At 65.9% G+C, this 25984-nt stretch overlaps 1 protein-coding gene across 1 annotated transcript in view; it reads left to right on the top strand.

Annotated features, from left to right (window-relative positions):
- CHD3 (chromodomain helicase DNA binding protein 3) overlaps positions 1 to 25984 on the top strand; it is a 91507-nt gene that overhangs the window by 46211 nt on the left and 19312 nt on the right. The window contains 14 exon segments of the mRNA XM_075725503.1: positions 350 to 523; positions 636 to 777; positions 3018 to 3149; positions 3414 to 3531; positions 5501 to 5625; positions 6605 to 6628; positions 6630 to 6837; positions 9885 to 10051; positions 11329 to 11367; positions 11369 to 11507; positions 16197 to 16262; positions 18772 to 18857; positions 20334 to 20467; positions 24968 to 25112. Of these exon segments, the coding sequence (XP_075581618.1) occupies positions 350 to 523; positions 636 to 777; positions 3018 to 3149; positions 3414 to 3531; positions 5501 to 5625; positions 6605 to 6628; positions 6630 to 6837; positions 9885 to 10051; positions 11329 to 11367; positions 11369 to 11507; positions 16197 to 16262; positions 18772 to 18857; positions 20334 to 20467; positions 24968 to 25112 (1699 nt within the window).

Below are 25984 nucleotides of genomic sequence, written 5' to 3'. Positions count from 1 at the left end.
CGCCATGTCACGTCTGTCCCCACATCCTTCCACGTCACGGCCATCCCCATGTCCCCATGTCCCCGTGTCCCCTGCACCCTGCCACGTCATGGCTGTCCCCTGCACCCTGCCATGTCATGGCTGTCCCCCTGTCCCCTGCGCCCCTCCATGTCACGGCTGTCCCCGCATCCCTCCACGTCACGGCTGTCCCCATGTCCCCCACACCCTGCCACGTCATGGCTGTCCCCATGTCCCCCACACCCTGCCACGTCATGGCTGTCCCCGCATCCCCCCATGTCACCTCCATGTACATCCCCGTCCCCACATCCCCGTGCCACCCCCAAAGTCACGTTGCGTCCCCTCCCCGCAGCAACCTGGAGGGCTTTCTGGAGGAGTTTGCCGACATCTCCAAGGAGGACCAAATCAAGAAGCTCCACGACCTGCTGGGTCCCCACATGCTGCGGCGCCTCAAAGCCGACGTCTTCAAGAACATGCCGGCCAAGACCGAGCTCATTGTCCGCGTGGAGCTCAGCCCCATGCAGAAGTACGCTGGGGTCCCTTGGGTGCTGGGGGGGGTCCCCTGGGTGCTGGGGTCCCCCGGGAGGCAGGGGAGGGGAGGCACCCAGGACGCCTGGGTCCCACCGACCTCCCCGTAGGAAGTACTACAAGTACATCCTGACGCGCAACTTTGAGGCGTTGAACTCGCGGGGCGGCGGGAACCAGGTGTCGCTGCTCAACATCATGATGGACCTAAAGAAGTGCTGCAACCACCCCTACCTCTTCCCCGTCGCTGCCATGGTGGGGGCCGCGGGGACACCGGGGGGGTGAGGGGGGGACATGGAGGGACAGGACCTAGAGGGAATGTGGGGACGTGGAGGGGTTGGTGGGATTGGGGGGGGTAGAGGGGCGTGGGGTGGAGGGACATGGAAGCATGGAGGGGTTGGAGGGGCATGGGGCAGAAGGCTGTGGGGTGGAGGAACATGGAAGCATGGTGGGACATGGTGGGGACGTGGTAGGACATGGGGACATGGAGGGGTTGGAGGGATCGGGGGGATAGAGGGATGTGGGGCAGAGGGATATGGGGTGGAGGAACATGGAAGCATGGTGGGACATGGTGGGACATGGTAGGACATAGGGACATGGAGGGGTTGGAGGGGCATGGGGCAGAGGGCTGTGGGGTGGAGGAACATGGAAGCATGGTGGGACATGGTGGGGATGTGGTAGGACATGGGGATGTGGAGGGGTTAGAGGGATCGGGGGGGATAGAGGGACGTGGGGCAGAGGGATATGGGGTGGAGGAACATGGAAGCATGGTGGGACATGGTGGGACATGGTAGGACATGGGGACGTGGAGGGGTTGGAGGGATCAGGGGGGATAGAGGGACGTGGGGCAGAGGGATATGGGGTGGAGGAACATGGAAGCATGGGGGACATGGTGGGGACGTGGTAGGACATGGGGACGTGGAGGGGTTGGAGGGATCGGGGGGACATGGGGCAGAGGGATGTTAGGGTGGAGGAACATGGAAACATGGTGGGACATGGTAGGACATGGGGACATGGAGGGGTTGGAGGGACATGGGGCAGAGGGCTGTGGGGTGGAGGAACATGGAAGCATGGTGGGACATGGTGGGGACGTGGTAGGACATGGGGACACAGAGGGGTTGGAGGGATCGGGGGGAGATAGAGGGACGTGGGGCAGAGGGATATGGGGTGGAGGAACATGGAAGCATGGTGGGACATGGTGGGACATGGTAGGACATGGGGATGTGGAGGGGTTGGAGGGATCGGGGGGATAGAGGGGCGTGGGGTGGAGGGACATGGAAGCATGGAGGGGTTGGAGGGGCATGGAGCAGAGGGCTGTGGGGTGGAGGAACATGGAAGCATGGTGGGACATGGTGGGACATGGTAGGACATGGGGACATGGAGGGGTTGGAGGGGCATGGGGCAGAGGGCTGTGGGGTGGAGGAACATGGAAGCATGGTGGGACATGGTGGGGATGTGGTAGGACATGGGGATGTGGAGGGGTTGGAGGGATCGGGGGGGATAGAGGGACGTGGGGCAGAGGGATATGGGGTGGAGGAACATGGAAGCATGGTGGGACATGGTGGGGACGTGGTAGGACATGGGGACATGGAGGGGTTGGAGGGATCGGGGGGATAGAGGGATGTGGGGCAGAGGGATATGGGGTGGAGGAACATGGAAGCATGGTGGGACATGGTGGGACATGGTAGGACATGGGGATGTGGAGGGGTTGGAGGGATCGGGGGGGATAGAGGGGCGTGGGTGGAGGGACATGGAAGCATGGAGGGGTTGGAGGGGCATGGAGCAGAGGGCTGTGGGGTGGAGGAACATGGAAGCATGGTGGGACATGGTGGGACATGGTAGGACATGGGGACGTGGAGGGGTTGGAGGGATCGGGGGGGGATAGAGGGACGTGGGGCAGAGGGATATGGGGTGGAGGAACATGGAAGCATGGTGGGGCATGGTGGGGATGCGGTAGGACATGGGGACGTGGAGGGGTTGGAGGGATCGGGGGGGACATGGGGCAGAGGGATGTTAGGGTGGAGGAACATGGAAGCATGGTGGGACATGGTAGGACATGGGGACATGGAGGGGTTGGAGGGACATGGGGCAGAGGGCTGTGGGGTGGAGGAGCATGGAAGCATGGAAGCATGGTGGGACATGGTAGGACATTGGGACATGGAGGGGTTGGAGGGACATGGGGCAGAGGGATGTGGGGTGGAGGAGCATGGATGGGCCAGGAGGACATGGTGGGGACATGGAACGGTTGGAGGGGCATGAAGGGGACAGAGGGATGTGGGGTGGAAGGACATGGGGGGACATAGAGGTGGGACATGGGGACATGGAGGGACGTGGAGGGGACAGAGGGAGGTGGGACACAGCGGGGAGCCAGGCTGGAGGCACACGGAGGGGCTGCAGAGCGGGCAGAGGGAGGTGGGCTGGGGGGCGCCGAGGGACGCGGGGTGCGGGCTGGGGGGACGTCGGGGGGGCCGGCGAGGTGACGCCCCCGTCCCCAGGAGTCCCCGAAGCTGCCGAGCGGCGCCTACGAGGGGGGAGCCCTGATCAAGGCCTCGGGGAAGCTGCTGCTGCTGCAGAAGATGCTGCGGAAGCTGAAGGAGCAAAACCACCGGGTGCTCATCTTCTCCCAGGTGGGGCGGCTGGGACCCCCAGGGACCCCCTGGGACCCCCCCAGCACCCACACCCCCCCTGGGGGGGGCACCCACACCCCCCTAGAGCCACCGGCTGCTCATTTTCTCCCAGATCTGGGATCTTCTCCCAGATCTTCTCCCGGGGTGGCCAGGAACCCCAGCGCCCACCCCAGCACCGCCCCCCCTCAGGACCTCCTCCCAGTCTGACCAGTACCGGGTGCCCCCAGCACCCCTGGGTGCTCCCAGTCTAACCAGTGCCCGCAGATGACGAAGATGCTGGACCTGCTGGAGGATTTCCTGGACTACGAGGGCTACAAGTACGAGCGCATCGACGGGGGCATCACGGGGGCCCTGCGCCAGGAGGCCATCGACCGCTTCAACGGTAGGACCCCGGCGTCCGGGGGGCACCCAGGCAGTCGGGGGGCACCCATATGTCTGGCGGGGGGACCTAGGTGTTTGGGGGGGGGGGGGGACCCCAGGCATTCGGGGCACCCAGATGTTTGAGGGGCACCCGGGCAGTCAGGGGGGCACCCAGGAGTTTAGGGGGGACCCAGATGTCTGGGGGGGGCACCCAGGCGGTCAGGGGGGCACCCAGGAGTTTAGGGGGGACCCAGATGTCTGGGGAGGGCACCCAGGAGTTCAGGGGGGATCCAGGTATTTGGGGGGGGCACCCAGCTATTCGGGGGGGGACCCAGACGGTCAGGGGGGCACCCAGGAGTTCAGGGGGGACCCAGATGTCTGGCGAGGGACCTAGGTGGTCGGGGGGCACCCAGGAGTTCCGGGGGGACCCAGGTATTTGGGGGGGCACCCGGGTATTCGGGGGGACCCAGGAGTTCAGGGGGGACCCAGATGTCTGGCGAGGGACCCAGGCGGTCAGGGGGGCACCCAGGCGGTCAGGGGGGCACCCAGGAGTTCCAGGGGGGGCCCAGATGTTGGGGGGGGCACCCAGGAGTTCAGGGGGGCACCCAGGTATTCGGGGGGGCACCCAGATGTCTGGGGGGGACCCAGGTGTTTGGGGGGCACCGAGGCGATCGGGGGGAGACCCAGGTGGTCAGGGGGGCACCCAGGAGTTCAGGGGACACCCAGATGTCTGGGAGGGGACCCAGATGTTTGGGGAATCCAGGAGTTCAGGGGGCACCCATATAATTGAGGGTCACCCAGGCAGTCGGGGGGCACCCAGGTGTTTGTGGGGGGACCCAGGCAGTCAGAGGGGCACCCAGATGTCTGGGGGGGACCCAGGTGTTTGGGGGGCACCCAGGTGGTCAGGGAGGGACCCAGGTGTTGGGGGAATCCAGGAGTTCAGGGGGCACCCATATGTTTGAGGGGCACCCAGGCAGTCAGGGGGGCACCCAGGTGTTTGGGGGGGGGGGACCCAGGTGGTCAGGGGGCACCCAGATGTCTGGGGGGGGACCCAGGCAGTCAGGGGGGGGACCCAGGTGTTTGGGGGGACCCAGGAGTTCAGGGGGCACCCAGATGTCGGGGGGGGGACCCAGGTGTTTGGGAGGACCCAGGAGTTCAGGGGACACCCAGATGTCTGGGAGGGGACCCAGATGTTTGGGGAATCCAGGAGTTCAGGGGGCACCCAGATGTTTGAGGGTCACCCAGGCAGTCGGGGGGCACCCAGGTGTTTGTGGGGGGACCCAGGCAGTCAGAGGGGCACCCAGATGTCTGGGGGGGACCCAGGTGTTTGGGGGGCACCCAGGTGGTCAGGGAGGGACCCAGGTGTTGGGGGAATCCAGGAGTTCAGGGGCACCCATATGTTTGAGGGGCACCCAGGCAGTCAGGGGGGCACCCAGGTGTTTGGGGGGGGGGACCCAGGTGGTCAGGGGGCACCCAGATGTCTGGGGGGGGACCCAGGCAGTCAGGGGGGGACCCAGGTGTTTGGGGGGACCCAGGAGTTCAGGGGGCACCCAGATGTCGGGGGGGGGACCCAGGTGTTTGGGAGGGACCCAGGAGTTCAGGGGGCACCCAGATGTCTGGGGGGGGAACCAGGTGTTTGGGGGGGGACCCAGGTGGTCAGGGGGCACCCAGATGTCTGGGGGGGGACCCAGGTGTTTGGGAGGACCCAGGAGTTCAGGGGGCATCCAGGTGTCCGGGCCCTGCACCCCACCCAAGGCAGGACGGGGTGGGGGGGCAATTTCCCTGGGCACAGCAACACTGGGAGGGGGATAAGATCAGGGGGTTTGGGGGGCAGCATGTGGGGGTGGTTGGGGGGTCCTGGGTTTGGGGGGGCAACACCGGGGAATTGGGTGGTCCCGGTTTGGGGGGCCGGCCTCCCACGCTGACGCCGGGGGGGTTGGAGGGTCCCGGGTTTGGGGGGCCGGCCCCCCACGCTGACGCCGGGGGGGCAGCGCCGGGGGCGCAGCAGTTCTGCTTCCTGCTGTCGACGCGGGCCGGGGGCCTCGGCATCAACCTGGCCACCGCCGACACCGTCGTCATCTTCGACTCCGACTGGAACCCCCACAACGACATCCAGGTCTGTCACCCACCCGGCGTCACCCGCCCCAGCACCCTGTCACCCGCCCAGCACCCTGTCACCTGTCTGGCATCAGCCACCCAGCACCCTGTCACACGCTCAGCACCCTGTCACCCACCCAGCGTCACCTGTCCAGCACCCTGTCACCTGTGTGGCATCACCACCCCAGCACCCTGTCACCTGCCCAGCACCCTGTCACCTGTGTGGCATCACCCACCCAGCACCCTGTCACCCGCCCAGCACCCTGTCACCTGTCTGGCATCACCCACCCAGCACCCTGTCACCCGCCCAGTGTCACCTGTGTGGCATCACCCACCCAGCACCCTGTCAGCTGTCCGACATCACCCACCCAGCACCCTGTCACCTGCCCAGAACCCTGTCACCTGTCTGGTGTCACCCACCTGGCACCCTGTTACCCAGTACTCTGTCACCCACCTTGGCACCCTGTCACCTACCTGGTATCACCCACCCAGCACCCTGTCACCCACTCAGCATCACTCACCTGGCACCCTGTCACCCAGCTGGTACCATGTCACCCACCCCAGCACCCTATCAACTGCTCGGCATCACCCGCCTGGCACCCTGTCACTCGCCTGGCACTGTCACACGCCCAGTGTCATCCACCTGGCACCCCCCTTGGCACCCGGTGTCACCCACCCAGCACCCTGTCACCCGCTATATCACCCATCCTGATACCCTGTCCCGGTCCTCCCCCCCTGTCCCTGTGTCCCCCACTGCCACCACGTCCCCCACCACCGTGTCCCTGCTACAGCGTGTCCCCCGCCACCGTGTCCCTGCTCTGACGGGTCCCCCATCCCCCACCGTGTCGCCCACCACCCTGTCCCAGCTCTGACGTTCCCCTCGCCGTGTCCCCCGCCACAATGTCCCTACGGACGTCCCCCACCGCGGCCCTGCCGCGTCCCCCATCTCCACCTCCCTTCTCCGCCGCGTCCCTGCTGACGCGTCCCTGTCTCCGCAGGCCTTCAGCCGGGCGCACCGCATTCGGCCAGGCCAACAAGGTGATGATCTACCGGTTCGTCACGCGCGCGTCGGTGGAGGAACGCATCACACAGGTGGCCAAGCGCAAGATGATGCTGACGCACTTGGTGGTGCGCCCAGGGCTGGGCTCCAAGGCCGGCTCCATGTCCAAGCAGGAGCTTGATGACATCCTCAAGTTTGGCACTGAGGAGCTCTTCAAGGATGAGAATGAGGGTCAGCACCCGACGGGGTTTGGGGATGGGTGGGACAGGGTGTGCCGGGCTTTGGGGAGGGATTTGGGAGGCCCTGGTGGGCCGTGGGAGGCTATGGTGGGACATGATGAGATGTGGGAGGCCATGGTAGGACACGGGAGCCCATGGTGGGCTGTGACTGGGCTTGCAAAGCCGTGATGGGTTGTGCCGGGTCATGGTGGGGCCATGATGGGTCACGCAAAGCCATGATGGGATGTGCAAGGTCATGGTGGGGCCATGATGGGTCACGCAGAGCCGTGGTGGGTTGTGCCGGGTCATGGTGGGGGCCATGATGGGTCACGCAAAGCCATGATGGGTTGTGCCAGGTCGTGGTGTGGCTATGATGGGTCACGCAGAGCCGTGATGGGTTGTGCCGGGTCATGGTGGGCCATGATGGGTCACGCAAAGCCATGATGGGTTGTGCCGGGTCATGGTGGGGCCATGATGGGTCACGCAGAGCCGTGATGCGTTGTGCAAGGTCGTGGTGGGGCTATGATGGGTCACGCAAAGCGTGATGGGTTGTGCCAGGTCATGGTGGGGCCATGATGGGTCACGCAGAGCCGTGATGGGTTGTGCCGGGTCATGGTGGGGCCATGATGGGTCACGCAAAGCCATGATGGGTTGTGCCGGGTCATGGTGGGGCCATGATGGGTCACGCAGAGCCATGATGGGTTGTGCCAGGTCGTGGTGGGGCTATGATGGGTCACGCAGAGCCGTGATGGGTTGTGCCAGGTCGTTGTGGGGCCATGATGGGTCACACAAAGCCATGATGGGATGTGCAAGGTCATGGTGGGGCCATGATGGGTCACGCAGAGCCGTGATGCGTTGTGCCAGGTCGTGGTGGGGCTATGATGGGTCACGCAGAGCCGTGATGGGTTGTGCCAGGTCGTTGTGGGGCCATGATGGGTCACGCAAAGCCATGATGGGTTGTGCCAGGGGTCATGATGGGTCACGCAGAGCCGTGATGGGTTGTGCCAGGTCATGATGAGTCATGCAAAGCTACAGTGGGACATGCGAGGCCATGGCAGGACATGCGAGGCCATGGCAGGACATGGGAGGCCATGAAATGTTATGCAAAGCTATGATGGAACGTGCAAGGTCATGATGAGGTCGTAATGGGACACGCGAGGCCATGATGGAGCCATGTGGGACACGTGAGGTCATGATGGGGCTGTGACAGGTCATGAAAGGCCGTGATGGGACATGCAAGAACATGATGGGGCCGTGATGGGGCCCATGAGGCTGTGGTGGGACTTGGGGCCATGATGGAACACGTGAGGCCATGATGGGACACGTGAGGCTATGACAGAAGGTGTGAGGCCATGATGGAGCGTGAGAGGCTGTGACAGGGCTGTGATGGGACATGTGAGGTGGTGACCAGGTGCGTTAGGCCGTGCCATGCTGTACCAGGCTGTGACAGTCCATGTCAGCGTGTGTCAGGCCATTCTGGGCCATGCTGGGCCACATCAGGCTATGCTGGACCGCGTCAGGTTGTGTTGGGTTGTGCCAGGACATGCTGGGCCATGCTGGGCCATGTTGAGCTGTGTCAGGCCATGTCAGGCCATGTTGAGCTGTGTTGGGCCATGTTGAGCTTTGTTGGGCCATGTTGAGCTGTGTTGGGCTGTGCTGGACCACGTTGGGCCACGCTGGGCCATACTAGGTCATATCAGGCTGTGTTGGGCCACTTTGGACCATGCTGGGCCATGTGAGGCCATGTTGTACCATGTTGCACGATATTGGGCCATGTTGGACCATATTGGGCCGGGTCAGGCCATGTTGGGCTGCATTGGGCTGTATTGGACCATGCTGGGCCATACTAGGTCATGTCATGCCATGTCAGGCTGCGTTGGGCCATGTCAGGCTGTGTTGGGCTGTACTGGGCTGTGCTGGACCATGTTGGGCCATGCTGGGCCATACTAGGTCATGTCAGGCTGTGTTGGGCCGTGTGGGGCCACGCTGGATCATGCTGGGCCATGTGAGGCCATGCAGGATCCTGCTGGACCATATTGGGCCATGTTGAACTGTGTTGGACCATATTGAGCCATGTTGGACCGTGTTGGGCTGTGTCAGGCCATGCTGGGCTGCATTGGGCTGTGCTGGACCATGCTGGGCCACACTGGGCCGTACTAGGTTGTGTTGGGCCGTGTTGGGCCATGTTGGACCACATTGGGCTGTGTTGGGCCATGTTGGGACGTGCTGGGCTGTACTAGGTCATGTTGGACCGTAACTGAGCCATGTTGGACCGTGTTGGGCCGTGTTGAGCTGCATTGGGCTGTGCCGGACCATGCTGGGCCACGCTGGGCCATACTAGGTCATGTCAGGCCGCGTTGGGCCGTGTTTGACCGTGTTGGGCCATGTTGAGCTGCATTGGGCTGTGCTGGACCATGCTGGGCCATACTAGGTCATGTCAGGCTGTGTTGGACCATGTTGGGCCATGTTGAGCTGTATTGGGCTGTGCTGGACCATGCTGGGCCACGCTGGGCCATACTAGGTCATGTCAGGCCGTGTTGGACCGTGTTGGGCCATGTTGAGCTGCATTGGGCTGTGCTGGACCATGCTGGGCCATACTAGGTCATGCCAGGCCGTGTTGGGCCACGTTGGGCCATGTTGAGCTGCATTGGGCTGTGCCGGACCATGCTGGGCCACGCTGGGCCATACTAGGTCATGTCAGGCCGTGTTGGGCCGTGTTGGACCGTGTTGAGCTGCATTGGGCTGTGCTGGACCATGCTGGGCCATACTAGGTCATGTCAGGCCGTGTTGGACCATGTTGGGCCATGTTGAGCTGTATTGGGCTGTGCTGGACCATGCTGGGCCACGCTGGGCCATACTAGGTCATGTCAGGCCGTGTTGGGCACGTTGGGCCATGTTGAGCTGCATTGGGCTGTGCCGGACCATGCTGGGCCACGCTGGGCCATACTAGGTCATGTCAGGCCATGCTGGGCCACGTTGGAGCATGCCAAGGCCATGTTGAGCCGTGCCAGGCGCTGCTGGACCAAGTCAGGCTGTGTCAGCAGCGTGTTGCCGGCGCAGGGGAGAACAAGGAGGAGGACAGTAGCGTCATCCACTATGACAACGAGGCCATCGCCCGGCTGCTCGACCGCAACCAGGATGCCACTGACGATGCCGACGTGCAGAACATGAACGAGTACCTCAGCTCCTTCAAGGTGGCCCAGTACGTCGTGCGTGAGGAGGACAAGGTGCGCCCGGGGGACGGGGACACGGGGACGTGCGATAGGGTGTGAAGGAGGGGGTGATGGGAATGGTTGGAGGTGGTGGGGACGATGGAGACAGTGGAGGTGGGCATGATGGGGATGATGGGGATGGGGGATGATGAGGATGATGGAGATGATGGAGGTGGGCATGATTGAGATGATGGAGATGGGAGATGTTGGAGAAGATGGAGATGGGGCAATGGAGACAGGGACGATGGAGATGGTGGAGGTGGGCATGATGGGGATGATGGAGATGGAGGTGGGGATGATTGAGATGATGGAGATGGAGACGTTGGAGATGATGGGGACAATGGGGATGATAGAGACGGTGGGGATGATGGAAATGGTGGAGGTGGGAATGATTGAGACAATGGAGATGGGGGACTTTGGGGAGATGGAGATGGGGATGATGGAGACAGTGGGGACGATGGAGATGGTGGAGGTGGGCATGATGGAGATGATGGAAATGGGTGACAATGGGGACAATGGAAATGGAGGTGGGGATGATTGAGACGATGGAGGTGGGGGACTTTGGAGAAGATGGAGATGGGGATGATGGAGACGGTGGGGACGATGCAGATGGTAGAGGCAGGGACAATAGAGACAATGGAGATGGGATCAATGGAGATGATGAAGAGATGATGGGGAAGATGGGGACAATGGAGGTGGGGGTGATGGGGATGGTGGGGATGGGAATGATGGGGAGGTTGGGTGTGATGAAGACAGTGGAGATGGGGAGGATGAAGATGATGGGGACAGTGGAGACAGGGATGGTGGAGACAATGTGGATGGAGATGATGGAGACAATGAGGATGGGGGTGATGTAGATGATTGGAGGTGGTGGAGGTGATGGAGATGGGGGACGATGGAGATGGTGGGGGTGATGGGGACAATGGAGATGGAGGTGATGGGACGATGGAGATGAGTATGATGGGGATGATACAGGTGACGGAGGTGATGGGGACAATGGAGAGGAGTATGGTGGAGGTGGGGATGGTGGAGACAATGAGGATGGGGATGATACAGGTGACGGAGGTGGTGGTCATGGTGGAGATGATGGAGACGGTGGTGGGGACGATGGGGATGGGAGGCCACGGGATGATGCAGGGGGAGCTGACGGAGCTGGGGACGGTGGAAACGATGGAGCTGGGGACCCTGGAGCCAGCGATGACAGACCTGGTGGTGGCAACCTCAGGCCGCCGGGCTCTCAGCGGGTGCCCGCGGGTGCCCTGGGTGGCCGCTGAGGGTGCGTGTGCCGGCAGATCGAGGAGATCGAGCGGGAGATCATCAAGCAGGAGGAGAAACGTCGACCCCGACTACTGGGAGAAGCTGCTGCGACACCACTACGAGCAGCAGCAGGAGGACCTGGCGCGCAACCTGGGCAAGGGGAAGCGGGTGCGCAAGCAGGTCAACTACAACGATGCCGCCCAGGAGGACCAAGGTGGGCACTGGGGAGGCACTGGGAGGGCACTGGGAGGCATTGGGAGGACCTGGGAGGGCACTGGGAGGGCGCTGGGACACACTGGGAGTTACTGGGAGGGGTTCTGACGCGCTGGGCACCCTTGGCCAGGAGAACTGAGGTGGGTACAGGGCAGCTGGGGGCACTGGGAGGCACTGGTGGGGTACTGGGATGTATTGGGAGGGCACTGGGACAGACTGGGACAGACTGGTCAGGTAGTGGGATGCATTGGGAGGGCACTGGGACAGACTGGGAAGCACTGGTCTGGTACTGGGACACATTGGGAGGGCACTGGGACAGACTGTTGCAGACTGGTCAGGTAGTGGGATGCATTGGGAGGGCACTGGGACAGACTGGGAGCCACTGGTCAGGTAGTGGGACACATTGGAAGGGCACTGGAGCAGACTGGGAGGCACTGGTCAGGTAGTGGGATGCATTGGGAGGGCACTGGACAGACTGGGAGGCACTGGTCAGGTACTGGGACGCATTGGGAGGGCACTGGAGCAGACTGGTCAGGTAGTGGGACACATTGGGAGGGCACTGGAGCAGACTGGGAGGCACTGGTCAGGTACTGGGACGCATTGGGAGGGCACTGGAGCAGACTGGTCAGGTAGTGGGACACATTGGGAGGGCACTGGAGCAGACTGGGAGGCACTGGTCAGGTAGTGGGATGCATTGGGAGGGCACTGGGACAGACTGGGAGGCACTGGTCAGGCATTGGTCAGGTACTGGGACACATTGGGAGGGCACTGGAGCAGACTGGGAGGCACTGGTCAGGTACTGGGACAGACTGGGAGGACCCTGGCGTAGACTGGACAGGCACTGGGACACATTGGGAGGGCACTGGGACACATTGGGAGGACACTGGAGCAGACCAGTCAGGCACTGGGACAGACTGGGAGGGCACTGGTCAGGTACTGGGAGGCACTGGGGGGAGTCCTGATGCCCCGGGTGCCCACACCCAGGAGGACAAAAGTGGGTACAGGGCAACTGGGAGTACTGGAAGTTACTGGGATGTTCCTCAGGAGGCACTGGGAGTTACTGGGAGGGCACTGGGACAGACTGGGAGGATACTGGGGCATACTGGGGAGAGTCCCAATGCACTGGGTGCTTGCACCCAGGAGGACCAAAGTGGGTACAGGGCAACTGGGAGCACTGGGAGGCACTGGGTGCCGTCGCTGGGGGAACGGGAGGCACTGGGAGCGCGCCCTGTCGGTACTGGGATGGACTGGGAGGCTACTGGGAGGCTACTGGGATGGACTGGAAGGCTCGGGGGGGAGTCCTGATACCCTGGGCGCTCGCGCTCGGGAGGACCGAGGTGGGGTACGGGGCAACTGGGAGCACTGGGAGGATACTGGGACGTCCCTCAGGAGGCACTGGGAGTTACTGGGAGGGCACTGGGAGTTACTGGGGAGAGTCCCAATGCCCTGGGCACTTGCACCCAGGAGGACCAAAGTGGGTACAGGGCAACTGGGAGCACTGGGAGGCACTGGGTGCCATTGCTGGGGGAACGGGAGGCACTGAGAGCGCGCCCTGTCGGTACTGGGATGGACTGGGAGGCTACTGGGATGGACTGGGAGGCTCTGGGGGAGTCCTGATACCCTGGGCGCTCGCGCTCGGGAGGACCGAGGTGGGGTACGGGGCAACTGGGAGCACTGGGGAGGATACTGGGACGTCCCTCAGGAGGCACTGGGAGGATACTGGGATGGGCTGGGAGGTACTGGGAGGCACTGGGAGTTACTGGGAGGGCACTGGAGCAGACTGGGAGGCACTGGGAGGGCTTGGGGCTGGCCTAGCCCACAGCCGGGGGGGAGACTTTGCGGGGCAGATTTGGGGGTGCAGGGGGTGTTTGGGGGTACGGGGGTGCAGGGGGTGTTTGGGGGTGCAGGGGGTATTTGGGGGTACCCTGATGTGCAGGGGGTGTTTGGGGGCGCAGGGGGTGTTTGGGGTACCGGGGTGCAGGGGGTGTTTGGGGGTGCAGGGGGTATTTGGGGGTACTGGGGTTGTGGGGGGTGTTTGGGGGTGCAGGGGGTGTTTGGGGGCGCAGGGGGTGTTTGGGGGTACAGGGGTGCAGGGGGTGTTTGGGGGTGCAGGGGGTATTTGGGGGTACCCTGAGGTGCAGGGGGTGTTTGGGGGTGTAGGGGGCGTTTGGGGGTACCGGGGTGCAGGGGGTGTTTGGGGGTGCAGGGTATTTGGGGGTACCCTGATGTGCAGGGGGTGTTTGGGGGCGCAGGGGGTGTTTGGGGGGTGCCGGGGTGCAGGGGGTGTTTGGGGGTGCAGGGTATTTGGGGGTACCCTGAGGTGCAGGGGGTGTTTGGGGGCGCAGGGGTGTTTGGGGGTGCCGGGGTGCAGGGGGTGTTTGGGGGTGCAGGGTATTTGGGGGTACCCTGAGGTGCAGGGGGTGTTTGGGGTGCAGGGGGTATTTGGGGGTACCTTGGGGTGCAGGGGGTGTTTGGGGGTGCAGGGTGTATTTGGGGGTACTGGGGTGTGTGGGGTGTTTGGGGGTGCAGGGGGTGTTTGGGGGTACCGGGGCGCAGGGGGTGTTTGGGGGTACCGGGGTGCAGGGGGTGTTTGGGGGTGCAGGGGGTGTTTGGGGGTACCGGGGTGCAGGGGGTGTTTGGGGGTGCAGGGGGTATTTGGGGGTACCCTGAGGTGCAGGGGGTGTTTGGGGGTGTAGGGGGCGTTTGGGGGTACCGGGGTGCAGGGGGTGTTTGGGGGTGCAGGGTATTTGGGGGTACCCTGATGTGCAGGGGGTGTTTGGGGGCGCAGGGGGTGTTTGGGGGTGCCGGGGTGCAGGGGGTGTTTGGGGGTGCAGGGTATTTGGGGGTACCCTGATGTGCAGGGGGTGTTTGGGGGTGCAGGGGGTGTTTGGGGGGTACCTTGGGGTGCAGGGGGTGTTTGGGGGTGCAGGGGGTATTTGGGGGTACTGGGGTGTGGGGGGTGTTTGGGGGTACGGGGGTGCAGGGGGTGTTTGGGGGTGCAGGGTGTATTTGGGGGTACCCTGAGGTGCAGGGGGTGTTTGGGGGTGTAGGGGGCGTTTGGGGGTACCGGGGTGCAGGGGGTGTTTGGGGGTGCAGGGTATTTGGGGGTACCCTGATGTGCAGGGGGTGTTTGGGGGCGCAGGGGGTGTTTGGGGGTGCCGGGGTGCAGGGGGTGTTTGGGGGTGCAGGGTATTTGGGGGTACCCTGTGGTGCAGGGGGTGTTTGGGGGCGCAGGGGGTGTTTGGGGGTGCCGGGGTGCAGGGGGTGTTTGGGGGTGCAGGGTATTTGGGGGTACCCTGATGTGCAGGGGGTGTTTGGGGGCGCAGGGGGTGTTTGGGGGTGCCGGGGTGCAGGGGGTGTTTGGGGGTGCAGGGTATTTGGGGGTACCCTGATGTGCAGGGGGTGTTTGGGGGCGCAGGGGGTGTTTGGGGGTGCCGGGGTGCAGGGGGTGTTTGGGGGTGCAGGGTATTTGGGGGTACCCTGATGTGCAGGGGGTGTTTGGGGGCGCAGGGGGTGTTTGGGGGTACCTTGGGGTGCAGGGGGTGTTTGGGGGTACCCTGAGGTGCAGGGGGTGTTTGGGGGCGCAGGGGGTGTTTGGGGGTACCGGGGTGCAGGGGGTGTTTGGGGGTGCAGGGTGTATTTGGGGGTACCCTGAGGTGCAGGGGGTGTTTGGGGGCGCAGGGGGTGTTTGGGGGTACCGGGGTGCAGGGGGTGTTTGGGGGTGCAGGGGGTATTTGGGGGTACCCTGAGGTGCAGGGGGTGTTTGGGGGCGCAGGGGGTGTTTGGGGGTGCCGGGGTGCAGGGGGTGTTTGGGGGTGCAGGGGGTATTTGGGGGTACCCTGAGGTGCAGGGGGTGTTTGGGGTACCTTGGGGTGCAGGGGGTATTTGGGGGTACCTTGGGGTGCAGGGGGTGTTTGGGGGTGCAGGGTGTATTTGGGGGTACTGGGGTGTGTGGGGTGTTTGGGGGTGCAGGGTGTATTTGGGGGTACCTTGGGGTGCAGAGGGGATTTAGGGGTGCAGGGGGTATTTGGGGGTACCTTGGGGTGCAGAGGGGATTTAGGGGTGCAGGGGGTATTTGGGGGTGCAGGGGGTGTTGGGGGGTGTTTGGGGGTGCAGGGTGTGTGGGGGGTGTTTGGGGGTGCGGGGGTGTATTTGGGGGTGCAGGGGGCGTGTGTGGGGCTTTTGGGGGTGCAGGGTGCATTTGGGGGTGCAGGGGATATTTGGGGGGTGTTTGGGGGTGCAGGGGGGATATTTGGGGGTGCTGGGGGTGTGTGTGGGTGTTTGGGGGTGTGGGGGGTGTTTGGGGGGTGCAGGGGGCGTGTGTGGGGCGTTTGGGGGTGCAGGGTGCATTTGGGGGTTCAGGGGATGTTTGGGGGGGTGTGGGGGGGTGTTTGGGGGTGCCTGGGGGATATTTGGGGGTGCCAGGGGTGTGGGGGTGTTTGGGGGTGCGGGGGTGTATTTGGGGGTGCAGGGGGCATGTGGGGGGTGTTTGGGGGTGCCTGGGGGATATTTGGGGGTGCCAGGGGTGTGGGGGTGTTTGGGGGTGCGGGGGTGTATTTGGGGGTGCAGGGGGCATGTGGGGGGTGTTTGGGGGTGCCGGGGGTGTGGGGGGGGGGTGTTTGGGGGTGCCGGGGGGTGTTTGGGGGTGCCGGGGGGGGCGCGGTGCCTGGGTGCTGAGGGTGCCCCCCAGACAACCAGTCCGAGTACTCGGTGGGCTCCGAGGAGGAGGACGAGGACTTCGACGAGCGGCCGGAGGGTGAGCGGCCCCCTCTGTCCCCTCTGTCCCCCCTCTGTGTCCCCCCTCTGTGTCCCCCCCGTGTCCCCTCTGTCCCCCCCCATGTCCCCCCTCTGTGTCCCCTCTGACCCCTCTGTGTCCCCAAGTCCCCCCATGTCCCCCCTCTGTGTCCCCTCTCTGTGTCCCCAAGTCCCCCCATGTCCCCCCCTCTGTGTCCCCAAGTCCCCCCAAGTCCCCCCATGTCCCCCCTCTGACCCCTCTGTGTCCCCAAGTCCCCCCATGTCCCCCCATGTCCCCCCTCTGTGTCCCCTCTGACCCCTCTGTGTCCCCAAGTCCCCCCCATGTCCCCCCCATGTCCCCCCTCTGTGTCCCCAAGTCCCCCCATGTCCCCCCTCTGTGTCCCCTCTGACCCCTCTGTGTCCCCAAGTCCCCCCATGTCCCCCCTCTGTGTCCCCTCTCTGTGTCCCCAAGTCCCCCCATGTCCCCCCTCTGTGTCCCCAAGTCCCCCCAAGTCCCCCCATGTCCCCCCTCTGACCCCTCTGTGTCCCCAAGTCCCCCCATGTCCCCCCATGTCCCCCCTCTGTGTCCCCTCTGACCCCTCTGTGTCCCCAAGTCCCCCCATGTCCCCCCCATGTCCCCCCTCTGTGTCCCCAAGTCCCCCCATGTCCCCCCTCTGTGTCCCCTCTGACCCCTCTGTGTCCCCAAGTCCCCCCATGTCCCCCCTCTGTGTCCCCTCTCTGTGTCCCCAAGTCCCCCCATGTCCCCCCTCTGTGTCCCCAAGTCCCCCCAAGTCCCCCCATGTCCCCCCTCTGACCCCTCTGTGTCCCCAAGTCCCCCCATGTCCCCTCTCTGTCCCCTCTGACCCCCCTCGTGTCCCTCAGTGTCTCCTGTGTAGTCCCCCCATGTCCCCCGTGTCCCCTTCATGCCCCCCCGTCCCCTGATGTCCTTCCATCTCCTGTGTCCCCCCAAGTGCCCCATGTCCCCTCTGCGTGTCCCCTCGCTGTCCCCCGTGTCCCCCCATAGCCCCTCCTGTCCCCCCATGTCCCCTTCGTGTCCCCCGTGTCCCCTCTGTGTCCCCCCAAGTGCCCCATGTCCCCTCATGTCCCTCCATGTCCCCTCTGTCCCCCCAAGTGTCCCATGCCCCCCATGTCCCCCTCCGTGTCCCCCCCCAAGTCCCCCCACGTCCCCTCTCTGACCCCCCCATGTCACCTGTGTCCCTCCATGTCCCCCCCGTGTCCCCCCATGTCCCCTCTCTGACCCCCCATGTCCCCTGTGTCCCCCCCCATGTCCCTCCCATGTCTCCCCCCGTGTCCCCCCATGTCCCCTCTCTGACCCCCCCATGTCCCCTGTGTCCCCCCCATGTCCCTCCCATGTCTCCCCCCGTGTCCCCCCATGTCCCCTCTCTGACCCCCCATGTCACCTGTGTCCCCCCCATGTCCCCCCCCGTGTCCCCCCATGTCCCCTCTCTGACCCCCCATGTCACCTGTGTCCCCCCATGTCCCCCCCATGTCCCCCCCTTTGTCTGGGGAGGGGTCTAGGGTGGCACTGGGGGAATTGGGGGGGATCCCTGGGGGGGTGGGGGCACCCGGGGGTGGGGGTCAGGGTGCCCTGGGGGGGGGGTCAGGGTGCCCCAAGGGGGTCAGGGTGGTGGGGGGAGGTCGGGGTCCCCTGGGGGGGTCAGGGTGCTCTGGGGGGGGTTAGGGTGCCCTGGGGGGAGGGTCAGGGTGTCCCAAGGGGGATCAGGGTGCTGGGGGGGGGGGTTCAGGGTGCCCCAAGGGGAGGGTCAGGGTGCCCCAAGATGAGGGTCAGGGTGCTGGGGAGGGGGGGACAGGGTGCCCCAAGGGGAGGGTCAGGGTGCCCCAAGGAGGATCAGGGTGCTGGGGGGGGGTCAGGGTGCCCCAAGGGGGTTTAGGGTGCTGGGGGGGGGGGTCAGGGTGCCCCAAGGAGGATCAGGGTACTGGGGGGGGGGGGGTCAGGGTGCCCCAAGGGGAGGGTAAGGGTGTCCCAAGGGGGTTCAGGGTGCTGGGGGGGGTGTCAGTGTGCCCCAAAGGGGGTCAGGGTGCCCCAGGGTCGGTCAGGGTGCCCCAAGGGGTTCAGGGTGCTGGGGGGGGTGTCAGGGTACCCCAAGGGGGGGTCAGGGTGTCCCAAGGGGTTCAGGGTGCTGGGGGGGGAGGTGTCAGGGTGCCCCAAGGGGAGGGTCAGGGTGTCCCAAGGGGGTTCAGGGTGCTGGGGGGGTCAGGGTGCCCCAAGGGGAGGGTCAGGGTGTCCCAAGGGGGTTTAGGGTGCTGGGGGGGGGGGGTCAGGGTGCCCCAAGGAGGATCAGGGTACTGGGGGGGGGGGGGTCAGGGTGCCCCAAGGGGAGGGTCAGGGTGTCCCAAGGGGGTTCAGGGTGCTGGGGGGGGGGGGTCAGGGTACCCCAAGGGGGGGTCAGGGTGTCCCAAGGGGTTCAGGGTGCTGGGGGGGGAGGTGTCAGGGTGCCCTAAGGGGGGTCAGGGTGCCAGGGGTGGGTGCTGACCCCCCTGCCCCCCAGGCCGGCGTCAGTCCAAGCGGCAGCTGCGGAACGAGAAGGACAAACCCCTGCCCCCGCTGCTGGCCCGGGTGGGCGGCAACATCGAGGTGAGCACCCCGGGGTGCCGGGGGGTCCCCCCACCCACCCACCCGTGCCCCCCGCGGGTACTGCGGTCCCCCCACCCACCTGTGCCCCTCCCTGGGGTCCCCCCACCCACCCGTGTCCCTCCCTCTCCTGGTGCTGGGGTCCCCCCACCCACCCGCGCCATCCTGGGTGCTGGGGTCCCCCCACCCACCTGTGTCCCTCCCTGGGGTCCCCCCACCCACCTCTGCCCCCCCCCCAGCTGCCAGGGTCCCCCCACCCACCTGTACCCCCCCAGCTGCTGGGGTCCCCCCACCCACCTGCGTCCACTCCCTAGGGTCCCCCCACCCACCTCTGCCCCCCCCCGGCTGCTGGGGTCCCCCCACCCACCTGTGCCCCTTACTGGGGTCCCCCCACCCACCTGTATCCCCCAGGCTGCTGGGGTCCCCCCACCCACCTGCGTCCGCTCCCTGGAGTCCCCCCACCCACCCACACCCCACCCTGGCGTCCCCCCCCTCATGCCCCGCCATGTCCCACCCAGCTGCTGGGGTCCCCCCCACCCACCCATGCCCCTCCCTGGGGTCCCCCCCACCCACCCACGCCACACCCTGGGTTCCCCCCACCCACCTGTGCCCCCCTGGTGCTGGGGTCCCCCCACCCACCCGCGCCTGCCCTGGGGTCCCCCACCCCCATGCCCCTCCCTCCCCTGGATGCTGGGGTCCCCCCACCCACCTGTGCCCCTCCCTCCCCTGGGTGCTGGGGTCCCCCCACCCACCTGTGCCCCTCCCTCCCCTGGATGCTGGGGTCCCCCCACCCACCTGTGCCCCTCCCTCCCCTGGGTGCTGGGGTCCCCCCACCCACCTGTGCCCCCCTGGATGCTGGGGTCCCCCCACCCACCTGTGCCCCTCCCTCCCCTGGATGCTGGGGTCCCCCCACCCACCTGTGCCCCCCTGGGTGCTGGGGTCCCCCCACCCACCTGTGCCCCTCCCTCCCCTGGATGCTGGGGTCCCCCCACCCACCTGTGCCCCTCCCTCCCCTGGGTGCTGGGGTCCCCCACCCACCTGTGCCCCTCCCTCCCCTGGGTGCTGGGGTCCCCCACCCACCTGTGCCCCTCCCTCCCCTGGGTGCTGGGGTCCCCCCACCCACCTGTGCCCCCCTGGGTGCTGGGGTCCCCCCACCCACCTGTGCCCCTCCCTCCCCTGGGTGCTGGGGTCCCCCACCCACCTGTGCCCCTCCCTCCCCTGGATGCTGGGGTCCCCCCACCCACCTGTGCCCCCCTGGGTGCTGGGGTCCCCCCACCCACCTGTGCCCCTCCCTCCCCTGGATGCTGGGGTCCCCCCACCCACCTGTGCCCCCCTGGGTGCTGGGGTCCCCCCACCCACCTGTGCCCCTCCCTCCCCTGGATGCTGGGGTCCCCCCACCCACCTGTGCCCCCCCTGGGTGCTGGGGTCCCCCCACCCACCCACGCCCCGCCCTGGGGTCCCCCCCCGCGCGCCCCGCAGGTGCTGGGGTTCAACACGCGGCAGCGCAAGGCCTTCCTGAACGCGGTGATGCGGTGGGGGATGCCCCCCCAGGACGCCTTCACCTCCCAGTGGCTCGTCCGCGACCTGCGCGGCAAGACCGAGAAGGAGTTCAAGTAGGTGACGCTGGGGACAGGCGGTGGCATCGGGGAAAGGCGGGTGACATCAGGGACAGGCGGTGGTACCGGGGACAGGCGGGTGGCGTCAGGGACAGGCGGGGTGGCGTCAGGGACGGGTGACACTGGGGACAGGCAGTGGTGCTGGGGACAGGTGGTGACACTGGGGACAGGCGGTGGTGTTGGGGACAAGCAGTGGAACTGGGGACAGGCGGTGGTATCAGGGACAGGTGGCACTGGGGACAGGCAGTGGCATCAGGGACAGGTGGTGGAGTCAGGGACAGGCGGGTGGCGTCAGGGACAGGTGACACTGGGGACAGGTGGTGGTGCTGGGGACAGGCGGTGGCATCAGGGACAGGTGACACTGGGGACAGGCGGTGGTGTTGGGGACAAGCAGTGGCGTTGGAGACAGGCGGTGGCATCAGGGACAGGCGGTGGTGTCAGGGACAGGTGACACTGGGGATAAGCGGTGGCATCAGGGACAGGCGACACCGGGGACAGGCGGTGGTGTCAGGGACAGGTGACACTGGGGACAGGCAACACTGGGGACAGGCGGTGGCACTGGGGATAGGCAGTGGTGCTGGGGACAAGTGGTGGCATTGGGGACAGGTGGCACTGGGGACAAGCAGTGGCATCAGGAGTAGGAGGTGGCATCAGGGACAGGCAGTGGTGTCAGGGACAGGTGGTGCTGGGGACAGGCGGTGGCACTGGGGACAGGCAGTGGCATCAGGGACAGGCAGTGGTGCTGGGGACAGGCGGCAATACTGGGGACAGGCATTGGCACTGGGGACAGGCAGTGGCATCAGGGACAGGTGACACTGGGGACAAGCGGTGGCGCTGGGGTCAAGTGGTGACACTGGGGACAGGCAGTGGCATCAGGGACAGGCGGTGGCATCAGGGACAGGTGACACTGGGGACAGGCAGTGGTGTCAGGGACAGGCGTTTGCATTAGGGACAGGTGACACTGGGGACAGGTGGTGGCATCAGGGACAGGCGACACTGGGGAGAGGCAGTGGCGCTGGGGACAGGCGGTGGCATCAGGGACAGGCAGTGGCGCTGGGGACAGGCGGTGGCATCAGGGACAGGTGACACTCTGTGTCCCCCCATGTCCCCGTGCGTCCCCATCTTCCCGTGTCCCCCGTGTCCCCACTGTCCCTTGTCCCTCTGTGTCCTCCCATGTCCCTGTGCATCCCATGTCCCCCATGTCCCTGTGCGTCCCCATCTTCCTGTGTCCCCCCATGTCCCCATTGTCCCTTGTCCCTCTGTGTCCCCTCATGTCCCCCATGTCCCTGTGCATCCCCATCTTCCCGTGTCCCCCCATGTCCCCATTGTCCCTTGTCCCTCTGTGTCCTCCCATGTCCCTGTGCATCCCCATCTTCCCGTGTCCCCCCCATGTCCCTGTGCGTCCCCATCTTCCTGTGTCCCCCCGTGTCCCCATTGTCCCTTGTCCCTCTGTGTCCCCTCATGTCCCCCATGTCCCTGTGCATCCCCCTCTTCCTGTGTCCCCCCGTGTCCCCATTGTCCCTTGTCCCTCTGTGTCCCCCCCATGTCCCCAATGTCCCTGTGCGTCCCCATCTTCCCGTGTCCCCCTGTGTCCCGATTGTCCCTTGTCCCTCTGTGTCCCCCCCTTGTCCCCCATGACCCTGTGCGTCCCCATCTTCCTGTGTCCCCCCGTGTCCCCATTGTCCCTTGTCCCTCTGTGTCCCCTCATGTCCCCCATGTCCCTGTGCATCCCCATCTTCCCGTGTCCCCCCGTGTCCCCCATGTCCCTGTGCATCCCCATCTTCCCGTGTCCCCCCTTGTCCCCAATGTCCCTGTGCGTCCCCATCTTCCTGTGTCCCCCCATGTCCCCATTGTCCCTTGTCCCTCTGTGTCCCCCATGTCCCTGTGCATCCCCATCTTCCCGTGTCCCCCCATGTCCCCCATGTCCCTCTGCATCCCCATCTTCCTGTGTCCTCCTGTGTTCCCATTGTCCCTTGTCCCTCTGTGTCCCCCCTTGTCCCCCATGTCCCTGTGCATCCCATGTCCCCATTGTCCCTTGTCCCTCTGTGTCCCCCATGTCCCCCATGTCCCTGTGCATCCCCATCTTCCTGTGTCCCCCCTTGTCCCCCATGTCCCTGTGCATTCCCATCTTCCCGTGTCCCCCCTTGTCCCCCATGTCCCTGTGCATCCCCATCTTCCCATGTCCCCCCGTGTCCCCCATGTCCCTGTGCATCCCCATCTTCCCGTGTCCCCCCATGTCCCCCATGTCCCTCTGCATCCCCATCTTCCTGTGTCCTCCTGTGTTCCCATTGTCCCTTGTCCCTCTGTGTCCCCCCTTGTCCCCCATGTCCCTGTGCATCCCATGTCCCCATTGTCCCTTGTCCCTCTGTGTCCCCCATGTCCCCCATGTCCCTGTGCATCCCCATCTTCCTGTGTCCCCCCTTGTCCCCCATGTCCCTGTGCATTCCCATCTTCCCGTGTCCCCCCTTGTCCCCCATGTCCCTGTGCATCCCCATCTTCCTGTGTCCTCCTGTGTTCCCATTGTCCCTTGTCCCTCTGTGTCCCCCCATGTCCCCCATGTCCCTGTGCATCCCCATCTTCCCGTGTCCCCCGTGTCCCCACGCCACGTGATGAGCCCTTACTCAGCCGAGCGCCGTCGCTGTCGGTTTTCCTGGGGACCGGACGAGCCCGTGTCCCCCTCACCCCGACACAGAGTCACCCCCGAGGTCCCCTCGGGGGGCCGGGCCTGGCCCAGGGGACACCAGAGCGGTGGCAGGACCCGGGCCAGAGCCGGCACAGCCCAGGACGGGCGCCGTGATGAGGGGACAGGCTGATGGCGTGGGGACCTTGGGGACAATCGGGGACACTGGGGCCATCGGGGATGCTGGGGACACTGGGGTCAGGGGTGCTGGGGACAAGGGACCCTGGGGATGGGGACCCTGGGATGGGGTCTGGGGACAAGGGACCCTGGGGATGGGGACCCTGGGAATGGGGTCTGGGGACAAGGGACCCTGGGGATGGGGACCCTGGGAATGGGGTCTGGGGACAAGGGACCCTGGGGATGGGGACCCTGGGAATGGGGTCTGGGGACAAGGGACCCTGGGGATGGGGACCCTGGGAATGGGGTCTGGGGACAAGGGACCTTGGGGATGGGGACCCTGGGATGGGGTCTGTGGGGACAAGGGACCCTGGGGATGGGGACCCTGGGAATGGGGTCTATGGGGACAAGGGACCCTGGGAACGGGGACCCTGGGGACGGGGTCTATGGGGACAAGGGACCCTGGGGATGGGGACCCTGGGAATGGGGTCTGGGGACAAGGGACCCTGGGAACGGGGACCCTGGGAATGGGGTCTGGGGACAAGGGACCCTGGGAACAGGGACCCTGGGGACAGGGTCTATGGGGGCAAGGGACCCTGGGGATGGGGACCCTGGGGACCAGGTCTGTGGGGACAAGGGACCCCGGGGATGGGGACCCTGGGAATGGGGTCTGGGAACAAGGGACCCTGGGGACAGGGTCTATGGGGTCTATGGGGACAAGGGACTGTACGGACAGGGTCCTGGGGACAGGAACCCTGGGGACAGCATCTATGGGGACAAGGGACCCTAGGGATGGGGACCCTGGGGACGGAGACCCTGGGGAGGGCGTCTATGGGGACAAGGGACTGTAGGGACAGGACCCTGGGGACGGGGTCTGGGAACAAGGGACCCTAGGGACAGGGCCCTGGGGAAGGTGACAGGGACCCTGAGAGCGAGGACTGTGGGGACAGGTTCTTGAGGACAGTGACACGGGACCCTGCGGACGGGGTCTTTGGGGACAAGGGACCGTAGGGACAAGGCCCAAGGGATGGGGATGCTGGGGAGGGGGTCTGTGGGGACAAGGGACCGTAGGGACAGGGACCCTGGGGAGGGGGTCTGTGGGGACAAGGGACCTTAGTGACAGGGCCCTGGGGACAGGGACCCTGGCAATGGGGTCTGTGGGGACAAGGGACTGTAGGGACAGGGACCCTGGGGACGGGGATGCTGGGGACGGGGTCTGTGGGGACAGGGACCCTGGGGACAGGGACCCTGGGGAGGGTGTCTGGGGACAAGGGACCCTGGTGATGGGGTCTGGGGGGACAAGGGACCCTGGGGAGGGGGTCTGTGGGAACAAGGGACCGTAGGGACAGGGACCCTGGGGACGGGGACCCTGGGGACAGGGTCTGTGGGGACAGGGATCCTGGGGAGGGGGTCTGTGGGAACAAGGGACTGTCGGGACAGGGACCCTGGGGACGGGGACGCTGGGGACGGGGTCTATGCGGACAAGGGACCCTGGGGAGGGGGTCTGTGGGGACAAGGGACCCTGGGGAGGGGGTCTGTGGGGACAAGGGACCGTAGGGACAGGGACCCTGGGGACGGGGACCCTGGGGACAGGGTCTGTGGGGACAGGGATCCTGGGGAGGGGGTCCGTGGGGCCAGGGGTCCCCCGAGGGGCCGCGGGAGGGGCGGTGGCAGGCGGTGGCCCTGAGCATGTCCCCCAGGGCCTACGTGTCCCTGTTCATGCGTCACCTCTGCGAGCCGGGGGCCGACGGCTCCGAGACCTTCGCGGACGGGGTCCCCCGGGAGGGGCTCTCGCGGCAGCAGGTGCTGACCCGCATCGGCGTCATGTCCCTCGTCAAGAAGAAGGTACGGCCCCCCCGGACGATTGGGACCCCCCAAGATGCCTGGGTCCCCCCAGACGCCTGGGTCCCCTCTGTGGTCCCTTGGGTCCCCCCCAAACGCCTGGGTCCCCTCCATGGTCCCTTGGGTCCCCTTTGTGGTCCCTTGGGTCCCCCCCTGGACGCCTAGGCCCCCTCTGTGGTCCCTTGGGTCCCCTCCATGGTCCCTTGGGTCCCACCCTGGATGCCTGGGTCCCCCCACATGAACCCTTGGGTCCCCTCCATGGTCCCTTGGGTCCCCCCCAGACACCTGGGTCCCCTCCGTGGTCCCTTAGGTCCCCTCCATGGTCCCTTGGGTCCCCCCCGGACACCTGGATCCCCTCTGTGGTCCCTTGGGTCCCCTCCATGGTCCCTTGGGTCCCCCTGGGGACGTGTGGGTCCCCTCCATGGTCCCTTGGGTCCCACCCTGGATGCCTGGGTCCCCCCACATGGACCCTTGGGTCCCCTCCATGGTCCCTTGGGTCCCCCCCGGACACCTGGGTCCCCTCTGTGGTCCCTTGGGTCCCCTCCATAGTCCCTTGGGAACCCCCCTGGATGCCTGGGTCCCCTCCATGGACCCTTGGGTCCCCCCCCGGATGCCTGGGTACCCCCCCAGACACCTGGGTCCCCCTGGGGACGTGTGGGTCCCCTCCATGGTCCCTTGGGTCCCACCCTGGATGCCTGGGTCCCCCCACATGGACCCTTGGGTCCCCTCCATGGTCCCTTGGGTCCCCCCCGGACACCTGGGTCCCCTCTGTGGTCCCTTGGGTCCCCTCCATAGTCCCTTGGGAACCCCCCTGGATGCCTGGGTCCCCTCCATGGACCCTTGGGTCCCCCCCCGGATGCCTGGGTACCCCCCCA

The sequence above is a fragment of the Pelecanus crispus genome, chromosome 32, assembly GCF_030463565.1.
Source record: "Pelecanus crispus isolate bPelCri1 chromosome 32, bPelCri1.pri, whole genome shotgun sequence".
NCBI classification, from domain to species: Eukaryota; Metazoa; Chordata; class Aves; order Pelecaniformes; family Pelecanidae; genus Pelecanus; species Pelecanus crispus.
The sequence above is the reverse complement of the archived record's forward strand: the minus strand, read 5'-3'. Positions and strand labels throughout refer to the sequence as shown.